This window comes from Antechinus flavipes, chromosome 6 (assembly GCF_016432865.1).
Source record: "Antechinus flavipes isolate AdamAnt ecotype Samford, QLD, Australia chromosome 6, AdamAnt_v2, whole genome shotgun sequence".
NCBI classification, from domain to species: Eukaryota; Metazoa; Chordata; class Mammalia; order Dasyuromorphia; family Dasyuridae; genus Antechinus; species Antechinus flavipes.
Window position 1 is genome coordinate 251,622,003 of NC_067403.1, and position 20,998 is coordinate 251,643,000.

At 35.3% G+C, this 20,998-nt stretch overlaps 1 protein-coding gene across 1 annotated transcript in view; it reads right to left on the minus strand.

Annotated features, from left to right (window-relative positions):
• Positions 1-20,998, minus strand: part of LOC127541687 (vomeronasal type-2 receptor 26-like) — a 70,545-nt gene that overhangs the window by 48,155 nt on the left and 1,392 nt on the right. Inside the window, exons 2-3 of the mRNA XM_051966902.1 lie at positions 15,133-15,317; positions 11,845-12,136 (exon numbers count right to left, since the gene is read on the minus strand). Of these exons, the coding sequence (XP_051822862.1) occupies positions 11,845-12,136; positions 15,133-15,317 (477 nt within the window). The remainder of the gene's footprint in view (positions 1-11,844; positions 12,137-15,132; positions 15,318-20,998) is intronic.

The following is a 20,998-nucleotide window of genomic DNA, read 5'->3' on the forward strand; positions in this document are numbered from 1 at the left end:
ATTAGAAGGGAAGCAACAAACTGGGAATACATCTTCACAGTTAAAGGTTCTGATAAAGGCCTCATTTCTAAAATATATAGAGAACTGACTCTAATTTATAAGAAATCAAGCCATTCTCTAATTGATAAATGGTCAAAGGATAGGAACAGACAATTTTCAGATGATGAAATTGAAACTATTACCCCTCATATGAAAGAGTGTTCCAAATCATTGTTGATCAGAGAAATGCAAATTAAGACAACTCTGAGATACCACTACACACCTGTCAGATTGACTAAGATGACAGGAAAAAATAATAGAGAATGTTGGAAGGGATGCGGAAAACTGGGACACTGATGCATTGTTGGTGGAATTGTGAACGAATCCAACCATTCTGGACAGCAATCTGGAATTATGCCCCAAAAGTTATCAAATTGTGCATACCTTTTGATCCAGCAGTGTTTCTATTGGGCTTATATCCCAAAGAAATACTAAAGAAGGGAAAGGGACAGGTATGTGCCAAAATGTTTGTGGCAGCCCTGTTTGTAGTGGCTAGAAACTGTAAATTGAATGGATGCCCATCAATTGGAGAATGGCTGGGTAAATTGTGGTATATGAATGTTATGAAATATTATTCTTCTGTAAGAAATGACCAACAGGATGAATACAAAGAGGCTTGGTGAGACTTACATGAACTGACGCTAAGTGAAATGAGCAAAAGCAGGAGATCATCATATACTTCTACAACGATATTGTATGAGGAAGTATTCTGATGGAAGTGGACTTCATTGACAAAGAGATCTAACTGAGTTTCAATTGATAAATGATGGACAGAAGCAGCTACACCCAAAGAAAGAACACTGGGAAACGAATGTGACCTATCTGCATCTTTGTTTTTCTTCCCGGTTATTTTTACCTTCTGAATCCAATTTTCCCTGTGCAACAAGAGAACTGTTCGGTTCTGCAAACATATATTGTATCTAGGATATACTGGAACATATCTAACATATATAGGACTGCTTGCCATCTAGGGGAGGGGGTGGAGGGAGGGAGGGGAAAAATCAGAACAGAAACAAGTGCAAGGGATAATGTTGTAAAAAAAAAATTACCTTGGCATGGATTCTGTCAATATAAAGTTATTATTGAAAATTTTAAAAAAGAAAAAAATATGGGAGGCATTACACATAATTACATAATATACATAAGCACATAGCAATATAACACAGACTAGTAGTAATGTCACCAATAACGTGAATCAACATGAGAATTTATACATGTCCATAAGTCCAAGAAATAGTCCAAAATGAATCTATTGTCCATTAGTTCATGTGCCAGGAATCCAATAATTCCTGTAAGCTCTGAAGTACTGCAATAGTCTCATCAACAATTTTTCATCTCAAGGAATCCAATGATTCCTGTTGAAACAGTCTCGTCTTGTGTTACTGAATCCAATCATTCCTGAAGATTTCAAAGCTACTTCAACAGTTTCACTGTCAGCCATGCTCTTTCTGTGTCAGATGTTTCTTAAATGTGATTTTAAAAAATCTTTCCATACCCAGAGAAGAAAATGACTGTGTCATGTGTCTGAATACAGATTTTTGTATATTCTCTCTCTTTCTCTCTCTCTCTCCCTCTCTCTGTCTTTGTCTCTCTATCACTCCTGCTCTTTTTATTGTTCTCTTTGTCTCTATATCTCTCTATATGTGTATCTCTTTCTCTTGCCATGTCTCAATTTATTTTTGTCAGGTTTTTAATTAAATCAAGAAATCTCTTTTCTTTCACAGCATGACTTTTATAGAAATAGTTTGCATAATTTCACATATCTTTTCTTACAAGGAACTGGAGTGGGAATAATGGAGAGAATCTGGAACTCAAAAGTTTAAAAATCAAACAAAAATTATTTAAAGTGTAACTGAGGAAACAATTAAATAAATTATTTTTAAAAAATTGTGACATAAAATTTGAAATAAATAAATCTGAAGTAATTTCATTGTTTCCACCCAGAATTACATGTAATCACAAAGGGGAAAAACCTGAAAAAATATATAAAGGAATACCTCAAATCATCACTGCATCCTCTCTAGAACAAATCTTTAACAAGAGAATGTTGTGTAGCCTATGCTAAGCCCAATTTTTGAAGAGATATGTTACCTTCCAAGGAAGATCTAGGTGTCTCCCAAGGTCTGATACCTCCTTTACCTCAGAATGGAGTATTTGATGGAGAGCATGGGCCACTAAATACACTGCATTGTAAACATTTGGAAGCAGTTCCAGAAGGGCGATGTCAATGTTCGTAAAAGATGAATGTAAATCTCTGAAAGAAAAACCTTTTGAGCACAAAGCATAGAACATCTCTACATCACCTTTTTTGGAAAATCTACATTTAAAGACACTCTCCCAGAAAGATTTTAGGAAAATGTCCTCAGGGTTCACACTTGTATTCAGGCTTCTTACAAAATCTGTAAAACCAGGAATCTCCTTCTGGGTATGAGAAAATAGTATTGTACCATGAAAAGTGGGAAATTGGTCTAAATCTGTATCAATGGAAAAATCCCAAGAAGATGTGGTAATCAACAACTTTCCATAAGGTTTATAAGACATCAATACACTGAAAGTTCATGGAGGGAATCAGTATCTCCATAGATGAACATTACATTTGGTGATGATGAAATAATTCTAGAAAATAGGTCAAAATCTTCTCTGTTTCTAAAGTTTTTAGGCACTGTTTCCTTAAAAGACACACACAAATTATTCCTGATCATTTCTTCTTTCAGATCCTTGAAGAACATTTCCCCTTTTGGGTTATCAGAAACAAGCAGTCCTATCCATGTCCAGTCAAAATGCAGCATCAATTGGATAAATGCCAGGTGAAGAGCAGATTGCTCTTTCCCCATCTGATATACAAAAGGATACTGAACTTTATCATTCAATAGAAGATCAAATGAACCACAGCTAATCTAAATGAAACAGAAAGAAGACAATGAGTTCCTTCACTGTAGGAATTTGGCCTTCATATTTGTATAATAAACAGCTATTAATAAGTTTCACAGAGCAGATGATTTGCTTGTAAATTTTAATTTATAGTTTTAGATCACAAAATTATGGTGTTATGGAATGGAAAAGTTGGAAGGAAAATCTGAAACTGCTCCCATCCAAGAATCCTTTTTCCATTGTCTCTATCAAGTACTTTCTAAGTTTCTGTGTGAAACATTACAAGGAGGAAAAATTCTCCAAAAAGGTCTTTACCCCTTTTAGATAACTTGACTGAAAGACAGAATATTTTTTGATTAACTTTTTGGCGAAATCAGTATCTTTGGAACATTGTCTTTTTGTTCCTATTTCTTTTCTGGAAATTCAAGTGGAACATTTTTGTGTCCTCTGCATAAAGCTGTTAATTAAATAGTGAAGCATAGTTACATGTCTTCTCTAAGTCATCTTCTCTTCCAGTTCAAATATCAACAATTATATTCCTGAGATTTTCTATATTATACATTTGCCTCCTCTTATAATTATAGGGAGAATTTTATTTCTCTGAAAACAAAAAATGTGCCTGAGAACTTGTTCTAGGAGCAAAAGTTCTCTATATCAAAATCATTAAGGAATAGGAAATGGAGAACTCCTCATAGGGAAATCTACTGCCAAGATTGGAATTCGACATTAGTGATACCCTATGAATAAGAATTCTGTAAGAGTTCTTAGTACTTTTTAGTAAAAACTGAGATAAGCAATGGTTCACTCCACATCCAATGAATACTTTAATCTCTACTCTCTAAACACAACAAAAAATGACCTTGTATGAGATCTTCAATCATGCAATTTGTCCAGGAGGCAGGAAAAAATTTCATAGGCACTATGTCTTGGTTATACCATTCAGCTCCAGTTTTCTAAGAATGTCATAAAATAATTAGTGCTGAAATCTGATTATAAATAGCTCTCCAGTAATCCAATCATTGAGGATATTTGGAATATTCCCTCTAAAATGTAATCTCTATGGGTGGTTTTCTTGGGGTCTTTGGAAGCAGCCTTCATTTTCGTTCAGCAATCACCACAAGTTCAGCTAGTGTTTAAAGTCCAAATCCTTTATTGTCTCTTTCCAAGTCTTGTTTCCTTTCCTGTGGCCTTGTTAGCTTTCTTATACTCCAGACCCTTTATTATCTCCTTCCTGGGGCTGGGCAGCTTTCTGGAGAGCCTTTCAGTCACACATTGGTTCCGAGAGCTTGAACTCCCTCTTCCCTTCTCTGTCTTCTGAATCTCCCTGACTCAATCCTGGCTGAGGCTTCTAGCTTATATATGCTCTTTTATGAAAGGTTTGAATCTTGTAGAATTATAGTAAGTACTAAGTACATGTACTGAACTAGAGAATTGTTAAGCACCATGCTAAATTAGATAATTATTATCTCTATCAATTCCACTGACTTAGCACCTTCTTTCAAGTTCTGGCCCATAATATCTCCCGCTTTCTTTTGCTTTAGAACATAGGTGGTCATGACCCTCCCTGACTTCTCAAGGAGGTTCATATACTCCTAGTGGATAATTCTCAAGTGGGGGGGGAGGAACCCCCAAAAAGAAGGCAAATCTACCTTTCTTGACTGCTCAAAAATGGGTGAAAACACCAAAAAACGAAATGATAACGCCCTCCCTGGCATCTCAGGAAGGGAGATAAAAACACCAAAGGAAATGGGAAATCAAATCAGATTAGCAGGTTTTTGAAGGGGCTCACTCTTAAACTAGGTAGGTATACATAAATCCATCAATATGAGAGGTATTACACATAATTACATAAATTACATAAGCACAAAGTAACACAGTCTAGTAGTGATGTAACCAATAACATGAATCAACATGAGGAATTATACATCTTTATAAGTCCTAGAAATAGTGCAAAAGGAATCTATTGTCCATTACTTCATGTGCCAGGAATCCAATAATTCCTGCAAGTTTCAAAATCCTGCAATAGTCTTATCCTCTGTTAGGGAACCCAATGATTCCTGCAGATTTTATTCTTAGGTCTTCTCCTTTGTTTTGAGGTTTTTTTCTTTGTTTGTCTCTTTCCAGGTGCTTGTTGGCACCCATCTGATTCCTTCTCCATCTGTATTAATACAAACAGATGCTTTCTCCCAAGCAGTTAACCTATTGAGTCCATTCTGTTTACTACTTTCTAAATCTCTTCTCATCATCTGGCAATTACATTGGAGCTGCTCATTATATTGGACCTACTCTCACTGAACACTGCCCTTCTTTTCGGTTAAAAAGCCTGCATTCTCCACAATTATAATCCCTTTCTGTCATCTGATTGCTTTTTGGCTGGTAGATCATTTAATTCCTTTCTGCCACATGATTTTTTTGGAGACTGATTGATCACACCAGAGCCCTGAACTTCTAAAGGTGTACCTTTGGCTGCCATTATGCCCCACCTGAATTTTGTATGATATCTTGGAGCTGGACCTTGCCTCTCATTTCCCTGGGTCAATCTACATTCTGAGGTCCAGTGGAAGTCCTTGTGGCATTTTAGGTCTTCTCTCACCCTGTCCTCTCTATCGCTTTGCCTTCTTAGGGCTCTGAGATATCCTGTTTTTCCACATTGAAAACATCAATGACTTTCTCTGGAAGTCCCTTGCCAGGAGGGTCTCTGTCGTCCCATGTTCATCATACTCTGGGTATAATAAGCACTTGTGCCCACTGTGGCACCCCAACTTATGAACTCCTCTAAAGAGCATCTTTGTGTAGTCCCCATATAATTCTTCTACAAATCTCATTAGCATTTTCCTTAGCCAGTTGTCTGATCATAATTCTTACAGCTGCATTTTCTCCAATGGTTCTGGTGATAGCTGTTTGCAGATGTCCCACAAAATCTGCAAAGAGTTCATTGGGACCTTGCTCTATTTTTGTGACGGTTTCCTCTTGATCTTTCCCGGGGATGGAACCCAAGCTTTTATAGTATCAGTGACAATTTGTTCATATGCTCCTAGGGGATAATTAATCTGTGCTGAATTCTCTGCATACTTACCTTCACCTGCTAGTTGGTCAAAGGTGATTTGTATGATAACTCCAGTTTGCTTATTGAGTTGGGCTTGAAACCTACATAATTCCTGATACTCTGAAAGCCACAACAAGTTGTGTCCAGGTTCTAATACATGTCCTTGCTATGGATTTCCAATTACTGGGAGTTAAAATTTCATACGCCAAACTCTCTAGTAACATCTTTTTTTTTTTAATTTAATTTTATTTAATAATAACTTTGTATTGACAGAATCCATGCCAGGATAATTTTTACACAGCATTATCCCTTGCAATCACTTATGTTTCTTTTTTTCCCCTCCCTCCCTCCTCCCCCCCCCCCCAAGATGGCAAGCAGTCCTATATATGTTAAATATGTAGCAGTATATCCTAGATACAATACATATTTGCAGAACCGAACAGTTCTCTAGTAACATCTTAACATAAGATGATGTAGCCCCATAAAGAGTGCAACCCTTTTTCAAATCCTTAATTTTTTCAGATCAAAAGGAATGCATCTTCTCTTTTGTTGACCTGAAGAGTCAAGTTCTTCAATCACTGAGTATGCATTTATTAAATCAGATACATCCTGTCCTTCATTTTTTGCCGTAACCAGGGCATTTTGTAATCTTGTCACAGACTGCTTCATAGGTGGTGCTGATCGTGTTATTGCCTCTCCCCTTCCTCCTTCTACCTCTACCCATGAAAGGTTAATTGAGGGAAGTAGGTCAGGGGCTGGGGGATGCCCTAATGGTTTCTGCTGTGAAGTACTACACTCAGAATTGTACTTAACTCCTTTCTTATCTGATTCTTCATCTTTTTCAGATAGTTTATTTGGATCCTCCCCCTCCTGCTCTTTCTTCTTTTTCCTTATTCTATAACTCATATAATTTCCTAAAACCAGTTGTATTAAATTATATGTATAAAGTATTTCTTTGGAAACTGAATCAGGTAAATTTTCATTGAAGAATTGACATAGTTGCTCTCCTACTAATTTCCACTCATCAAGATTCAATTCTTTTTCCTTAGAGAACCAAGGAGATATGTATTGTAAAGTTTCTAAAAGTTCAATGATCTGCTCCCAAGTTACAATCAAACCTTGATTTTTCATCAGTCTGACCAAGATTTTGACACATTTTCCTTGAAGAGGAAAACAATGCTGTTTTCTAAACATCTGTCCCATTAGTTGAAATACTACTTTAGTCCTTAACAAAGTTTCCTTGTCTATTTGTGTACTCATTCAAATTTCTGGGTCACAGATGAAAGTTTTTGGCCCCACGTTCTGGTGCCAAAATGTAATATTCACTCTAAAATGTAATATTCTCTGTTGAAGTTTTCTTGGGGTCTCTGGAGGAGCCGTCGTTTTAGTTCAGTTATCACTACACCAATACAGCCAGGGATTAAAGTCCACATGCTTTATTTTCTCTTTCCAAGTCTTGTCTCCTTTCCTGTGGCCTGATTGGTTTCTTATAGTCCAGATCCTTTATTATCTCCTTGTTAGGTCTGGGTAGCTTTCTGGAGAGTCTTTAAGTCTGGCCTTGGTTCTGAGAGCTTGAGCTCCGGCCTGAGTGCTCTGGATTCTCTTGCTTCTGAAACTCCCTGACTCAATCCTAGCTGAGGCTCCTAGCTTATATATGCTCTCTTATTGAAGGTTTGAATCTTGGAGAACTATAGTAAATATTAAGTACATGTACTGAACAAGAGAACTGTTAAGCACCATTCTAAATTAAATAAGTATATAGAGAATTGACTCTAATTTATAAGAAAGCAAACCATTCTCCAATTGATAAATGGTCAAAGGATATGAATAGACAATTCTCAGATGAAGAAATTGAAACAATTTATAGACATATGAAAATATGCTCCAAATCATTATTAATCAGAGAAATGCAAATTAAGACAACTCTGAGATACCACTACACACCTGTCAGATTGGATAGAAAGATAATGAAAGATAATGCAGAATGTTGGAGGGGATGTGGGAAAACAGGGACACTGATACATTGTTGGTGGAATTGTGAACACATCCAGCCATTCAGGAGAGCAATTTGGAACTATGCTCAAAAAGTTATCAAACTGTGCATACCCTTTGATCCAGCAGTGATTCTATTGGGCTTATACCCCAAAGAGAAACTAAAGAAGGGAAAGGGACCTATATGTGCCAAAATGTTTTTGGCAGCCCTGTTTGTAGTGGCTAGAAGCTGGAAAATGAATGGATGCCCATCAATTGGAGAATGGTTGAGTAAATTGTGGTATGTTACAGAACGTTATGGAATATTATTGTTCTGTAAGGAATGACCAGAAGGATGAATACAGAGAGGACTGGCGAGACTTACATGAACTAATGTTAAGTGAAATGAGCAGAACCAGGAGAACATTCTATACCTCAACAACAATACTGTTTGAGGATGTATTCTGATGGAAGTGGATCTCTTCAATAAAGAGAGCTAATTCAGTTTCAATTGATCAAGGATGGACAGAAGCAGCTACACCCAAAGAAAGAACACTGGGACATGAATATAAACTGCTTGCATTTTTGTTTTTCTTCCCGGGTTATTTATACCTTCTGAATCCAATTCTCCCAGTACAACAAGAAAAATGTTCGGTTCTGCACACATATAGTCTATCTAGGATATACTGTAACCTATCCAACATGTAAAGGACTGCTTGCCATCTGGGGGAGGGTGGAGGAAGGGAGGGGACAAATCAGAACAGAAGTGAGTGCAAGGGATAATGCTGTAAAAAATTATCCTGGCATGGGTTCTGTCAATAAAAAGTTATACCAAAAAAAAAAGTGAAGTATATCTATATTCTGACAATACTAACTGTCTCAAAGTAAAATAAAAATATAAAAAGAAAAAAAATAAATTAGATCATTATAGTCTCTATCAATTCCACTGACAGCACCTGCTTTTAAGTTCTGGCTCATAACACATATCCCCATCCAGATTCGCAAACTCTTGGCTTTTTGAGATGAAACCCTTCAGGCCAAGTGTTTCAGAAAATATTGTTTTTCTTTTTGTACCAGATGGTGGAGGCAAGATGGAAGTGTAAAGAAGCTGCTCAAGCTCTATCAGTTTCCTCAAAATAAAGAAGCTGCTCAAGCTCTCTCAGTTTCCTCAAAAACCAAAAATAAAAAAAAAGTGTCTGAACAGAATCCAATGGAATGAAACCACTCTCCAGTTTAAAATGGACTAAAAAAGCTTCAAAAAAGGTCAGTCTCACTAGGGGGAAAGAGGCGCTCTGTCTAGGTTAGATAGATTGTGGGAAAGCCAGTGAGAGGAGCTGAATCAACGCAAATCAGCCACTAATACGCTCAGTTATGACACAGTAGAGGAGCAAATCAGTAGAGCAACTTCCAGTTCCAGCTCAAAAGCCAAACTCTGGGAAACCAGACTCTTTCCTGAATAGAGCAGGCAATGCTAACATTGCAAACAATTTTCAGATGTCAAAATTAAAGCCATTTATAATTATATGAAAAAATGCTCTAAATCACTATTGATTAGAGAATTGAAAATTAGAATAGTTCTACAGTACCATCTCACACCTCTCAGATTGGCTATGATGACAGGAAAAGAGAATGATAAGTATTGCAGGGGATGTGGAAAACTGGGTTATTTATGCTTTAGTTGTGGAGTTGTAAAGTTATCCAACTATGCTGGAGAGTGATCTGTACTATGCCCAATGGGCTATAAAACTGTACATGTCCTTTGACCCAGCAGTACCATTACTGGGTCTATATGAAAGAAATTATAAAGGAGGAAAAAGAAGCTACATCTGCAAAAAAATGTTTGCAGCAGGTCTTTTTGTGGTAACAAAGAATTGGAATAAGAGTGCATTCCCATCACCTTGGGAAAGGGTGAATAAACTTTGGTACAGGAAGGTAATGGGATATTATCGTTCTGTAAAAATGATAATGAACAAGCTGACTATAGAAAGACTTGGAAAGATTTACATGAACTGATGCTGAGCAAAACAAGCAGAACAAGGAATATGTTGTTCACAATAACAGCAAGAATGTGTGAAGATCATTTATGAAACACTTGGTTCTCAGCATTTCAGAAATCCAAAGCAATCCCAATATGTTATAGGCCAGAACTCTGAACTTGAAACAAGGTGCTAAGTCGGTGGATTTGATAAAGACAATGGTTATCTAGTTTAGCATGATGCTTAATAGTTCTCTAATTCGGTACATGTACTTAGTCCACAAGATTCACAACTATGATAATGGAGTATATAACTGCCAGCAAGGACTGGACCAAATTCAACTCCATCTCATGTTGGCTGGCCTGGCCTCCTGCATTTCTTCCACTAAGTTCAGCTCCTGTCTGAAGGCCCTCCAGAAAACTAGTGGAGCCCCTAGTGAAGAAGACAATAAAGACTTTTGGACTTTACTACCTGACTATTCTTGTGGTGATTACTCTGCCGAAAGGAAGGCTGCCCAAAGACCTCCAGAAAACTAAAATAGCAGCATTACACCAATAGACTTGGACATAAAATCCTATCTGCATCCAGAAAAAAAAATCTAAGGAAACTAAATATAAACCAATACATGCTATGTTCACTTCTTTTTTCTATTTTTAAATCTTTCCCATTGTTTTTCCCTTTTGCTCTGATTTTTCTCTCCCAACATGATTCAGAAATAATATGTATTAAAAACAAATAAACTAACAAAAAAGAGAGACAAAATATTGCCTAATTCCCACATGCTTCATACCATAAAGTGGGAAGATAGGACAACAGTACTTTTCCATCCTATAGTATATAATATAATAGGTTTGGATTCATATTAAAATGTATAAAATATGACCCACATTCATGGCAATTTTTTTTCCTTCAGTAGAGAAATTATGAAAAGGCTCTTTCTTATACCCCCAGTGAGAAAGCAAATACATTTTTAAATAAATTATCTATGGTTCTCACTGTAGTATGCTTAGTGAGTATCCTCTCATTGATTAAAGAAATGTAAATTCAACTAACGATGAAATACTACCATAAAGCTATTAAATTGGCTGAGAGAAGGAATAAAGGACAAACATAAGAGAGGGGATGTAGAAAATAGGGATACTAAGGCTTTTGGTAGAATTGTGAACTGATTCAACCAGTTTGAAGAGCAATTTAAAGTACACCAAAAATAGTACAAAGCTATCTGTACCATTTAGTATATTAACATCTATATTAAATATTAACTATAGAAAGACCTGGAAAGATTTACATGAACTGATGCTGAGCAAAACAAGCAGAACAAGGAATACATTGCTCGCAATAACAATAAGAATGTGTGAAGATCATTTATGAAATGCTTGGTTCTCAGCACTTCAGAAATCCAAAGCAATCCCAATATGTTATAGGCCCTATAATCACTATTAGGTATATTTCCCAAGGAATTCCCTGATTGGAACATCTCAGTGAACAGAGAATTGGATGCTCTTTATTAGTACATACTGATGAAGACAAGTAGTAGTGCTTCATGCTTTTAGGGAAAATACAGAAATCAATTTCAAAATGAAAAGGAAGAGAGACCTCTCCATGGGAATTTTTGGAAGTGAGAAAAAAGAAATCTTTTCTTTTATCTAAAATCTTCAGAGTTTTATACAAGTATAAAAAGGTGAAGTGTAGTCATCTTTAGATTTTTCCTTGGCTCAAAATCATCAGACCATCACCTCACCTAGCATACAGAATGATTCCCCAGATGGAAAGGACCGTTTCCTCCTTTTTTTTTATCATGTTTTGTCAGAACATGTTGGAGGACTTCTTAATAATTGGTTATTGATTTATTGATACTACACCATAACATTTTATAAAGAATTTGCTGCTTTAAATATAAAGATGACATTGAAAATGAATGACTGTATTGGTTTCTCTTACCTGTGGAACTTTATACAGTTCGAGAATGGTGGCCATGGCCATGGAAAGTGTAGCAGACATCCCTCCAATGACAGCCACAGAATTGGATTGTTTATCACAGCTATAATTGGGGATAATGGGACCTCTCCCTGATAGCCATATTAAGGAGCTCTCCACAGCTAGTTTCTCCAGATGGAAGTTATTGAGTAACTGATATCCCAAAGTTCTGTTGGGCAGCAAATAGGGGTTCTTGTTGATCTCATCAACAGCATACTGAAGAGCAAGGAAATAGTGATATTGTTTGAACATTGACCTAAAGTGAGAGGGAAAATTGAAAAAAAAAAAAAAAAAAACTCTATATTCAAAGAAACAGCAAATTTTCGTAGTAGGAAGAGTGTCAGATAAGGAGTCAGAAATTCCTATCCTAAATCCTGCCCCCCAAATTGATTAAAATTGTGGTCCTGAGCACATCATTTCACCACCATGAGTGTCAGTGTCCACAATTGTAATATGACAGACTTGAACTATATCCTGTAAGATTCTTTCAAGACCACACACATTAAGACACAAACACATTCACACACACACATACACACACAAACACGCAAATGATGGATATACTTTAGACATTAGAATATGTCTCATTTTGAAAAAAGAATTCTGACTGGCTCACTGATTATCTTCAAGAAAAATAGAAAGGACTTCTGTTTCTCAGATTGCAATGAGGAGATTACCATGCAAAACATGTTAGCTAAGAATACATGATTTTATTGGTAATATATCTGCTAGATGCCTTACAATGATTTTTTAAATTATATACTGGATTGTAAGTAGAAGACATATATTTCAAAAGATTTCATGACCATGTCATGGGTAATACTGAAAGATTCAAGATTCAGTACTAACTTGACTCTAGCTGAAATAGCTACTTTAGTCAAAGCTGAGATTTTCACAGCATATTCATTGGCCTTGAAGTCTATCCTTCTCCCTTACTCAAGCAAGGAAATATTCTTCCTCTCTTCGAAGATAGATTATTGAGAACCAGATCATCAATCAATCAACCCTTATTAAACACTGCTCTGGGCTAGGTATTGTGCTAAGTAGTCAGGATACAAAAAGAAGGGAAAAAAAATCCTATCTCCAAAATGATGATATTTTAATGGGAAAGACAGCTTATAATCAGAGACAGAAAGATAGAAAATTGATAGAGACACAAAGAAAGAAAAACAGAAACATAGAGGCCCAGTGACTGTGGGAGGCAGAAAAAGAGAGGGCCAGCCAGGGAGCTATATATGTAAGAGACATTGCCAAGCTGAAGGAGACAGGCCTTGGGACAATCATGAATAGATATGGTGAGGGATAAGGGAGAATTTAGGGTCAGTCCTAGGCTGAGGGCTAAAGGGCATCAAAGGATGGTATTGCCTTCTACAGTAAGAGGGAAAATAGGAGTATGGAGAGGTTAGCATAAAAAATAATGCTTTATATTTTGGATATACTGAACTTAAGATGTCTCCTGGGCATTTAGTTCAAGATATCTGAGAGGCTATTGATGATATCAGTTGTAAAGACATCAGAGAGTTTAGATCAGGATAGAAAAATCTGAAAAACATCCACATAGAGCTACTAAGTAAATCATGGGAACTGATAAGATAATCAAAAGAAGTAGTGGAAGGGATTAGACACATTGATGAAGTATAACTACAGCTGCACAGTGTGATCTCAAAAGGCTCCATCAAAAGAAGGAGGAACAAGAAAACAACAAACAAGAAAAACAAAAAAAGGAGAACAAAAAAACGAGAAACAAAAAAGGAGAAAAAACAGTCCCTAAAATCTAGAGAGAATACGGTACCAAGGAGAAGAAACTAATCACCACTGTCAGGTGAGATGGCAATGATAATAAAGAAGAATAGCAAAAGAAATGATCTGCAACTCAATGTAGTAAATGGGAAGAGAGAAACTAGAGTTCCCAAGGAGTAGATGTTGAAATGTTTAAGAATTCATGCCAATGAGCTTACTAGAATTGATGAGATCTCCTACTAGACTTCAGGCATTTGAAAGTCATAGGGATAGAAAGACAAAAGAGAGAAGAAAAAAACAGCTCTTTTCTTTTGGCCAGAAAAGAAAATGTATCACTATCTGAAACAGATATTTGCAACAAAGAAGATAAAATATGATTTGGAGAAAGTCATCAATAGCTCTGGGAGAGCAAGAACATCTTCATGTCAAGTGAATTGAATTTTAAATGAGAAAAGGAATTCTGAGATATGGAACCTCGGAGAGATTCCATTCCTACAATGGGAGACAGCATTGACAAAAGCATGAAGATGAGAGATGGGGTGTGGAACATAGAAAGTGGTTGAGCGGTCCCTTTGGTTTTATTTAAAACGTCACAAAAATGGCAAGGGAAAACAAATGTCAAAAATTGCCCTATACTTTATATTTACTAGACATAAAATGAGGAAAAACCTCAGTACAAGTATTGGATCTTGTCAGTAGTTTGAGATACATGGCACTTGTTGATATTGTAAAGTTCATATTGTTTGATATTTTTGATGTGCTGTCATATTATTCTGATATTGGTAAAACATCAATAGGAATCATTAAATCAAATGGTCCTAACACCCATCAAACTTTTTAAATAAAGATAAGCCATGTTGTTCCTTTCCTTTAGCAGCTCTCTGTTGGGAAGATAAGGCTTGAAGCTTTGGATTAGATAAAACTGAACCCAATGCAGTATTCTGAATTTGTTCTGTTTTCTGATGCCTAAGATAATGAATGTTAGATTTCCCCTTCCCCGTTTCATGTTGTTATAATTCAGAAATATCTTTACCCAAATCTCACCCAAGTCAAGCATCCATAAATGACCTTGAGATTTTCATCACATATGAACACAACTGTGAACATTTCCTCCCCTATTTGGAACAAGTAATCAGGTCTTAACCATGTCCATTCTTAGAGAACACAGTTTTGATACCTAAACTCCAATTTTGAGTGTAGGACCTCCCTAATGTGTTTCACCCCTCCTTGTACTGGGTGAGTTTTTGTCCTCTGGAGATGAATCTGTGCTGGTTTATAATGCCATATAGAATAGGGGTGAATAGTCTCTCTCTGTTTGCTGCACTGCACATTAACAACACTTTTCATTTATCAACTGCTTGAATATTAGATTTCTAGTCAATTTTGAACCCACATCTTTGCTTTAACCAAAGTTCTGAGAATAAAGAAAACACAACTCTACCAACAAAGCAGTCAATAAGAAATATGGATTAATATTGCCTATATTAGGGAGGAGGGAAAGTAACTACTTACGTTTGTTGTGCATAACTGTTGAAGGGACATATTTGGAAGAATAATTTGTTCACTTGAATCTCTACCTTCACAAAAAGGGAGAGGAATCCAGCAATGATTAGGTCCCCTTCTTTTCTATACATGGGATTGAAACGTCTTTCTATGTGACAAGGATTCTTGACCATCTGGTACTCAGATAAGAAAATCTGCAAAATCAGAAATACAAATAATAAAGAGGATGAGAGTCTCAGTTTCCCCAAGCCCATGGTCAATATTCAGATCTCTAAAGAGCTAAGGATTAGGGGAGTATAAGGTGATTGGAGGCCATAGTTCTTGCATCAATAGGCACATGCTCTATTGCTAAACATTTGTCTTTTTTAATAGATGCTCAAGCTTTGTACATTCTCTTCTCCTTGGGAAAGCAGAATGTGAGACATGAAGTGAACCGCTATTTGGGATAAAGGCAAACGTTTGAGTGAGCAGGACATATTTATTTGACATTTTTGCCTCCTGGATATTATTCATCTAGTTCCCTGTAGATGAATAAGGAAAAGTGGTTCTTCTCATCTCTTGGGTGTAAGTCAAACAAATATTTTGACCAGAGTCCGAGAGTGAGTTTCTCCAAGGACCAACTAGCCCAGCAATTCTGCACCTGTGTCCTTCATCTTAAAAAATTCCAAACTTAACAAAAAAAAAAAGTTTTGGAACTTCCTTGCTTGTTTTCTGTCTCTGGAACCTTCGTAGCTTTGATGGGATCTGAAATGCCCAAAATACTCTTTTATCTTTTACATGCTAGCTCAACCTAGAAATTCCCTCCTTAAGAACAGATCTTTAAATCAAAAGTGAATTGTTAGATGGTAAGAAGGAATGATAAAAAAGAATATTTTCAGAAAGAGCAATTATTTTGAAAGGATTATTCAGGACACAATTTCAGACACAGAGTATGATTTGAAAACATCTTCAAGAAAACTTCAAAGAAAAATAAACCTGGGCAGAAATTTGATTTCAATTTCACAAAGAGAAAAGGCAAGATATTCTTACAGACCTGAGTTCTGAGATCCTATACCTGCTACAGGCTCAGTCACAGGTGTATCCTGGACCCACACTTGGTGAGGCTTTTTTCTGGGTCAGTCCCCAGCCCAGGGTCTAACTGGTCTAGCCTGGGAAAAAATCCCTAACTCTAAGATTTCATTGACCAGCCCAATGGACAATTTAATTTGAGGGATTATTCTAATGATATTTGAAGGGACATACTAGAAGAACTTTGCTGTACTGTTCTCTTTGTTCTGCCATTTTGGCTGATTGGAATTCCTTGAAATATAATGTCCAGAAACCATTTTAGTCAGTTTTTATGGTGTACTAATGATGCTTAAGCCTTCTTTCATCAATGTCTTAAAGGTTAGTTGTTTTGAAATATATATTTTTTCTAATTTTATATTTATTAGTTTTATTTTCAAATTCATTAGTGTCATAGAGAAATTGTTCTTTATTGTCTTCTAATTTTCAAAGAATTTTTTTCATCCTTGTTTTTCTAAGCTGAAGAATCTTCTCCCAATACTTTGTTCTTTAGGCCACATTTATTTTGGCATTTTTTCCACTATCCTTCTCATTCAATTTTTAAAATCAATTTAATTTCTTAAAAACACTTAGTCCAGCAAATTTTAAGCTAACCTAATGAAAATCAGTGTGAATTCAAATTATTTATTAAACATTATATGTATTTCTAAGTGTATATCTATAATGAGAAATTAAGTCAAATACTTAAGCCAATTCCTGATCTAGAAAAGTCCCAAGAATAGGTAGAATAGGCAGGGATTTGAAAATTGATCTAACTGTTGAAGATAGTAAAGAAAAATATTATATGGACCTCGGAAAAGTTACCTTTATTCTTTTTTACATACACTTACACACCACCACACACACACAGATCCCACACACACACACACACACACCACACACAAACACCACACAAACCAAAATATCATTGTATAGTTGGGTGGGAAAGTGAAATATGATGTCTCAGAAATATTTTAATATTATTTTACTTAATTAATAATTAATTTACTTAATTTTTCAGGTAACCAGCAATAACTTTATTTTTCCTGAAAATTGCCTATTTATATCTTCTGTCAATTTATTAACTAAGGAATATTTTCTATATTCGTACATTTGGTTCAATTCCCTATTTTTTTATGAAATGAGATGTTCTTCAAAGACATTTGGTGCAAAATATATATAAGCAAAATATATGTATATATATCTTAGTTGTATATATTCTGGATACCAACGTCTCTAGATTGTATTGTGTAATACATTCATTATGTGTATTGTGTCTTTAATCTCTGTATTCATCCTGCTGGTCATTCCTTACAGAGCAATAATATTCCATAACATTCATATACCACAATTTACCCAGCCATTCTCCAATGGATGGGCATCCATTCATTTTCCAGTTTCTGGCCACTACAAACAGGGCTGCTACAAACATTTTGGCACATACAGGTCCCTTTCCCTTTTTTAGTATCTCTTTGGGGTATAAGCCCAATAGAAACACTGCTGGATCAAGGGTATGCACAGTTTGATAACTTTTGGGGCATAATTCCAGATTGCTCTCCAGAATGGCTGGATTCGTTCACAACTCCACCAACAATGCATCAGTGTCCCCGTTTTCCCGCATCCCCTCCAACATTCATCATTATTTTTTCCTGTCATCTTAGCCAATCTGACAGGTGTGTAGTGATATCTCAGAGTTGTCTTAATTTGCATATCTCTGATCAATAGTGATTTGGAACACTCTTTTATGTGAGTGGTAATAGTTTCAATTTCTTCATCTGAAAATTGTCTGTTCATATCCTTTGACCATTTATCAATTAGAGAATGGCTTGATTTTTTATAAATTTGAGTCAGTTCTTATATATTTTGGAAATGAGGCCTTTATCAGAACCTTTAATTGTAAAGATGTTTTCCCAGTTTGTTGCTTCCCTACTAATCTTGTTTGCATTCGTTCTGTTTGTACAAAGGCTTTTTAATTTGATACAATCAAAATTTTCTATTTTATATTCGGTAATGGTCTCTAGTTCATCTTTGGTCACAAATTTCTTTCTCCTCCACAAGTCTGAGAGATAAACTATCCTATGTTCCTCTAATTTATTTATAATCTTGTTCTTTATGCCTAGGTCTTGGACCCATTTTGATCTTACCTTGGTATGTGGTGTTAAGTGTGGGTCCTTGCCTAATTTCTGCCATACTAATTTCCAGTTATCCCAGCAATTTTTATCAAATAATGAAATCATATCCCAAAATTTAGAATCTTTGGGTTTGTCAAACACTAGATTGCTATAGTTGACTATTCTGTCTTGTGAACCTAACCTTTTCCACTGATCAACTAATCTATTTCTAAGCCAATACCAAATGGTTTTGGTTACTGCTGCTTTATAATATAATTTTAGATCAGGTACAGCTAGGCCACCTTCATTTGATTTTTTTTTCATTAATTCCCTTGAGATTCTCGACTTTTTATTGTTCCATATGAATTTTGTTGTTATTTTTTCTAAATCATTAAAATATTTTCTTGGAAGTCTGATTGGTATAGCACTAAATAAATAGATTAGTTTAGGGAGTATTGTCATCTTTATTATATTCTCTCGGCCTATCCAAGAGCACTTAATATTTTTCCAATTATTTAAGTCTGACTTTATTTGTGTGAAAACTTTTTTGTAATTTTGCTCATATAATTCCTGACTTTCCTTTGGTAGGTAGATTCCCAAATATTTTATGCTATCAACAGTTATTTTGAATGGAATTTCTCTTTGTATCTCTTGCTCTTGGATTTTGTTGGTGGTGTATAAGAATGCTGAGGATTTATGGGGATTTATTTTGTATCCTGCTACTTTACTAAAATTATGAATTATTTCTAATAGCTTTTTAGTAGAATCTCTGGGGTTTTCTAGGTATACCATCATATCATCTGCAAAGAGTGATAGTTTGGTTTCCTCATTGCCTACTCTAATTCCTTTAATCTCTTTCTCGACTCTTATTGCAGAGGCTAGTGTTTCTAATACAATATTGAATAATAATGGTGATAGTGGGCAGCCTTGTTTCACTCCAGATCTTACTGGGAAAGGTTCTAGTTTTTCCCCATTGCATATGATGCTTACTGAAGGTTTAAAATATATGCCCCTAACTATTTTAAGGAAAAGTCCTTTTATTCCTATGCTCTCAAGTGTTTTTATTAGGAATGGCTGTTGGATTTTATCAAATGCTTTTTCTGCATCTATTGAGATGATCATATGGTTTTTGTTTGGTTGGTTGTTGATATAGTCAATTATGTTAATAGTTTTCCTAATATTGAACCAGCCCTGCATTCCTGGTATAAATCCTACTTGGTCATAGTGTATTATCCTGGGGATGATTTTCTGTAATCTTTTTGCTAATATTTTATTTAAGATTTTAGCATCAATATTCATTAGGAGATTGGTCTATAATTTTCTTTCTCTGTTTTCAGCCTACCTGGTTTAGGTATCAGTACCATATCTGTGTCATAAAAGGAGTTTGATAGGACTCCTTCAATCCCTACTTCTTCAAATAGTTTATTTAGCATTGGAGTTAATTGATCTTTGAATGTTTGATAGAATTCAGATGTAAATCCATCTGGTCCTGGGGTTTTTTTCTTAGGGAGTTGATTAATAGTTTGTTCTATTTCTTTTTCTGAGATAGGAGTGTTTAGGATATTTACTTCTTCCTCTGTTAATTTAGGCAAGTTATATTTTTGGAGGTATTCTTCTATTTCATTTAAGTTGTCGAATTTATTGGCATAAAGTTGGGCAAAGTAACTCCTAATTATTGCTCTAATTTCCTCTTCGTTAGTGGTGAGTTCTCCCTTTTCATTTTTAAGACTAACAATTTGATTTTCCTCTTTCCTTTTTTTAATCAGATTTACTAACGGTTTGTCTATTTTGTTGGTTTTTTCATAGAACCAACTCTTAGTTTTATTAATTAATTCAATAGTTTTTTTACTTTCAATTTTATTGATCTCTCCTTTTATTTTTTGAATTTCAAGTTTAGTGTTTGATTGGGGGTTTTTAATTTGTTCCTTTTCTAGCATTTTTAGTTGCAAGCCCAATTCATTGACCTTCTCTTTCTCTATTTTATACAAATAGGCCTCTAGAGATATGAGATTTCCCCTTATTACCGCTTTGGCTGCATCCCATACATTTTGGTATGATGTCTCATTATTATCGTTTTCTTGGATGAAGTTATTAATTATGTCTATAATTTGCTGTTTCACCCAATCATTCTTTAGTATGAGATTATTTAGTTTCCAATTATTTTTTGGTCTACTTTCCTGTGGCTTTTTATTGAATGTAATTTTCAATGCATCATGGTCTGAAAAGGATGTATTTTTCCTCTGAATTGTGATCAAGATCATATCCACTTAGGCAACTATTATGTATAGAAAAATGTTTATGCAGTTTGTTTTGTTTTGTTTTTATGGTGGCAAGGATTAGAAATTGGAGGCATGGTCATAAATTGGGGGAATGACTGAAAAAGTTGTATATTATTATGATGAAATATTATTATTTTAGAAATTATTAGCAGCACACTTTCAGAAAAACAAAACAAAACAAAACATGGTAACATCTTTATGAACCGATTCAAAATAAAGTGAGTGGAACTGGAAAAACATTTTGCCCAGTAACCACAACATTGTACAAGTATCAGTAATGACTGATTTAGCTTTTCTCAGAAACACAATGACAATTGGGAAGGGCTTTTGATGAGAATTATTATCCATCTTCAGAGAAAAAATATATTGGAGATAGAGTGAAAATGAAATATGCTTTATTAAACTTTATATTTTTGGTCTGTATTTTCTTTTACAATATGA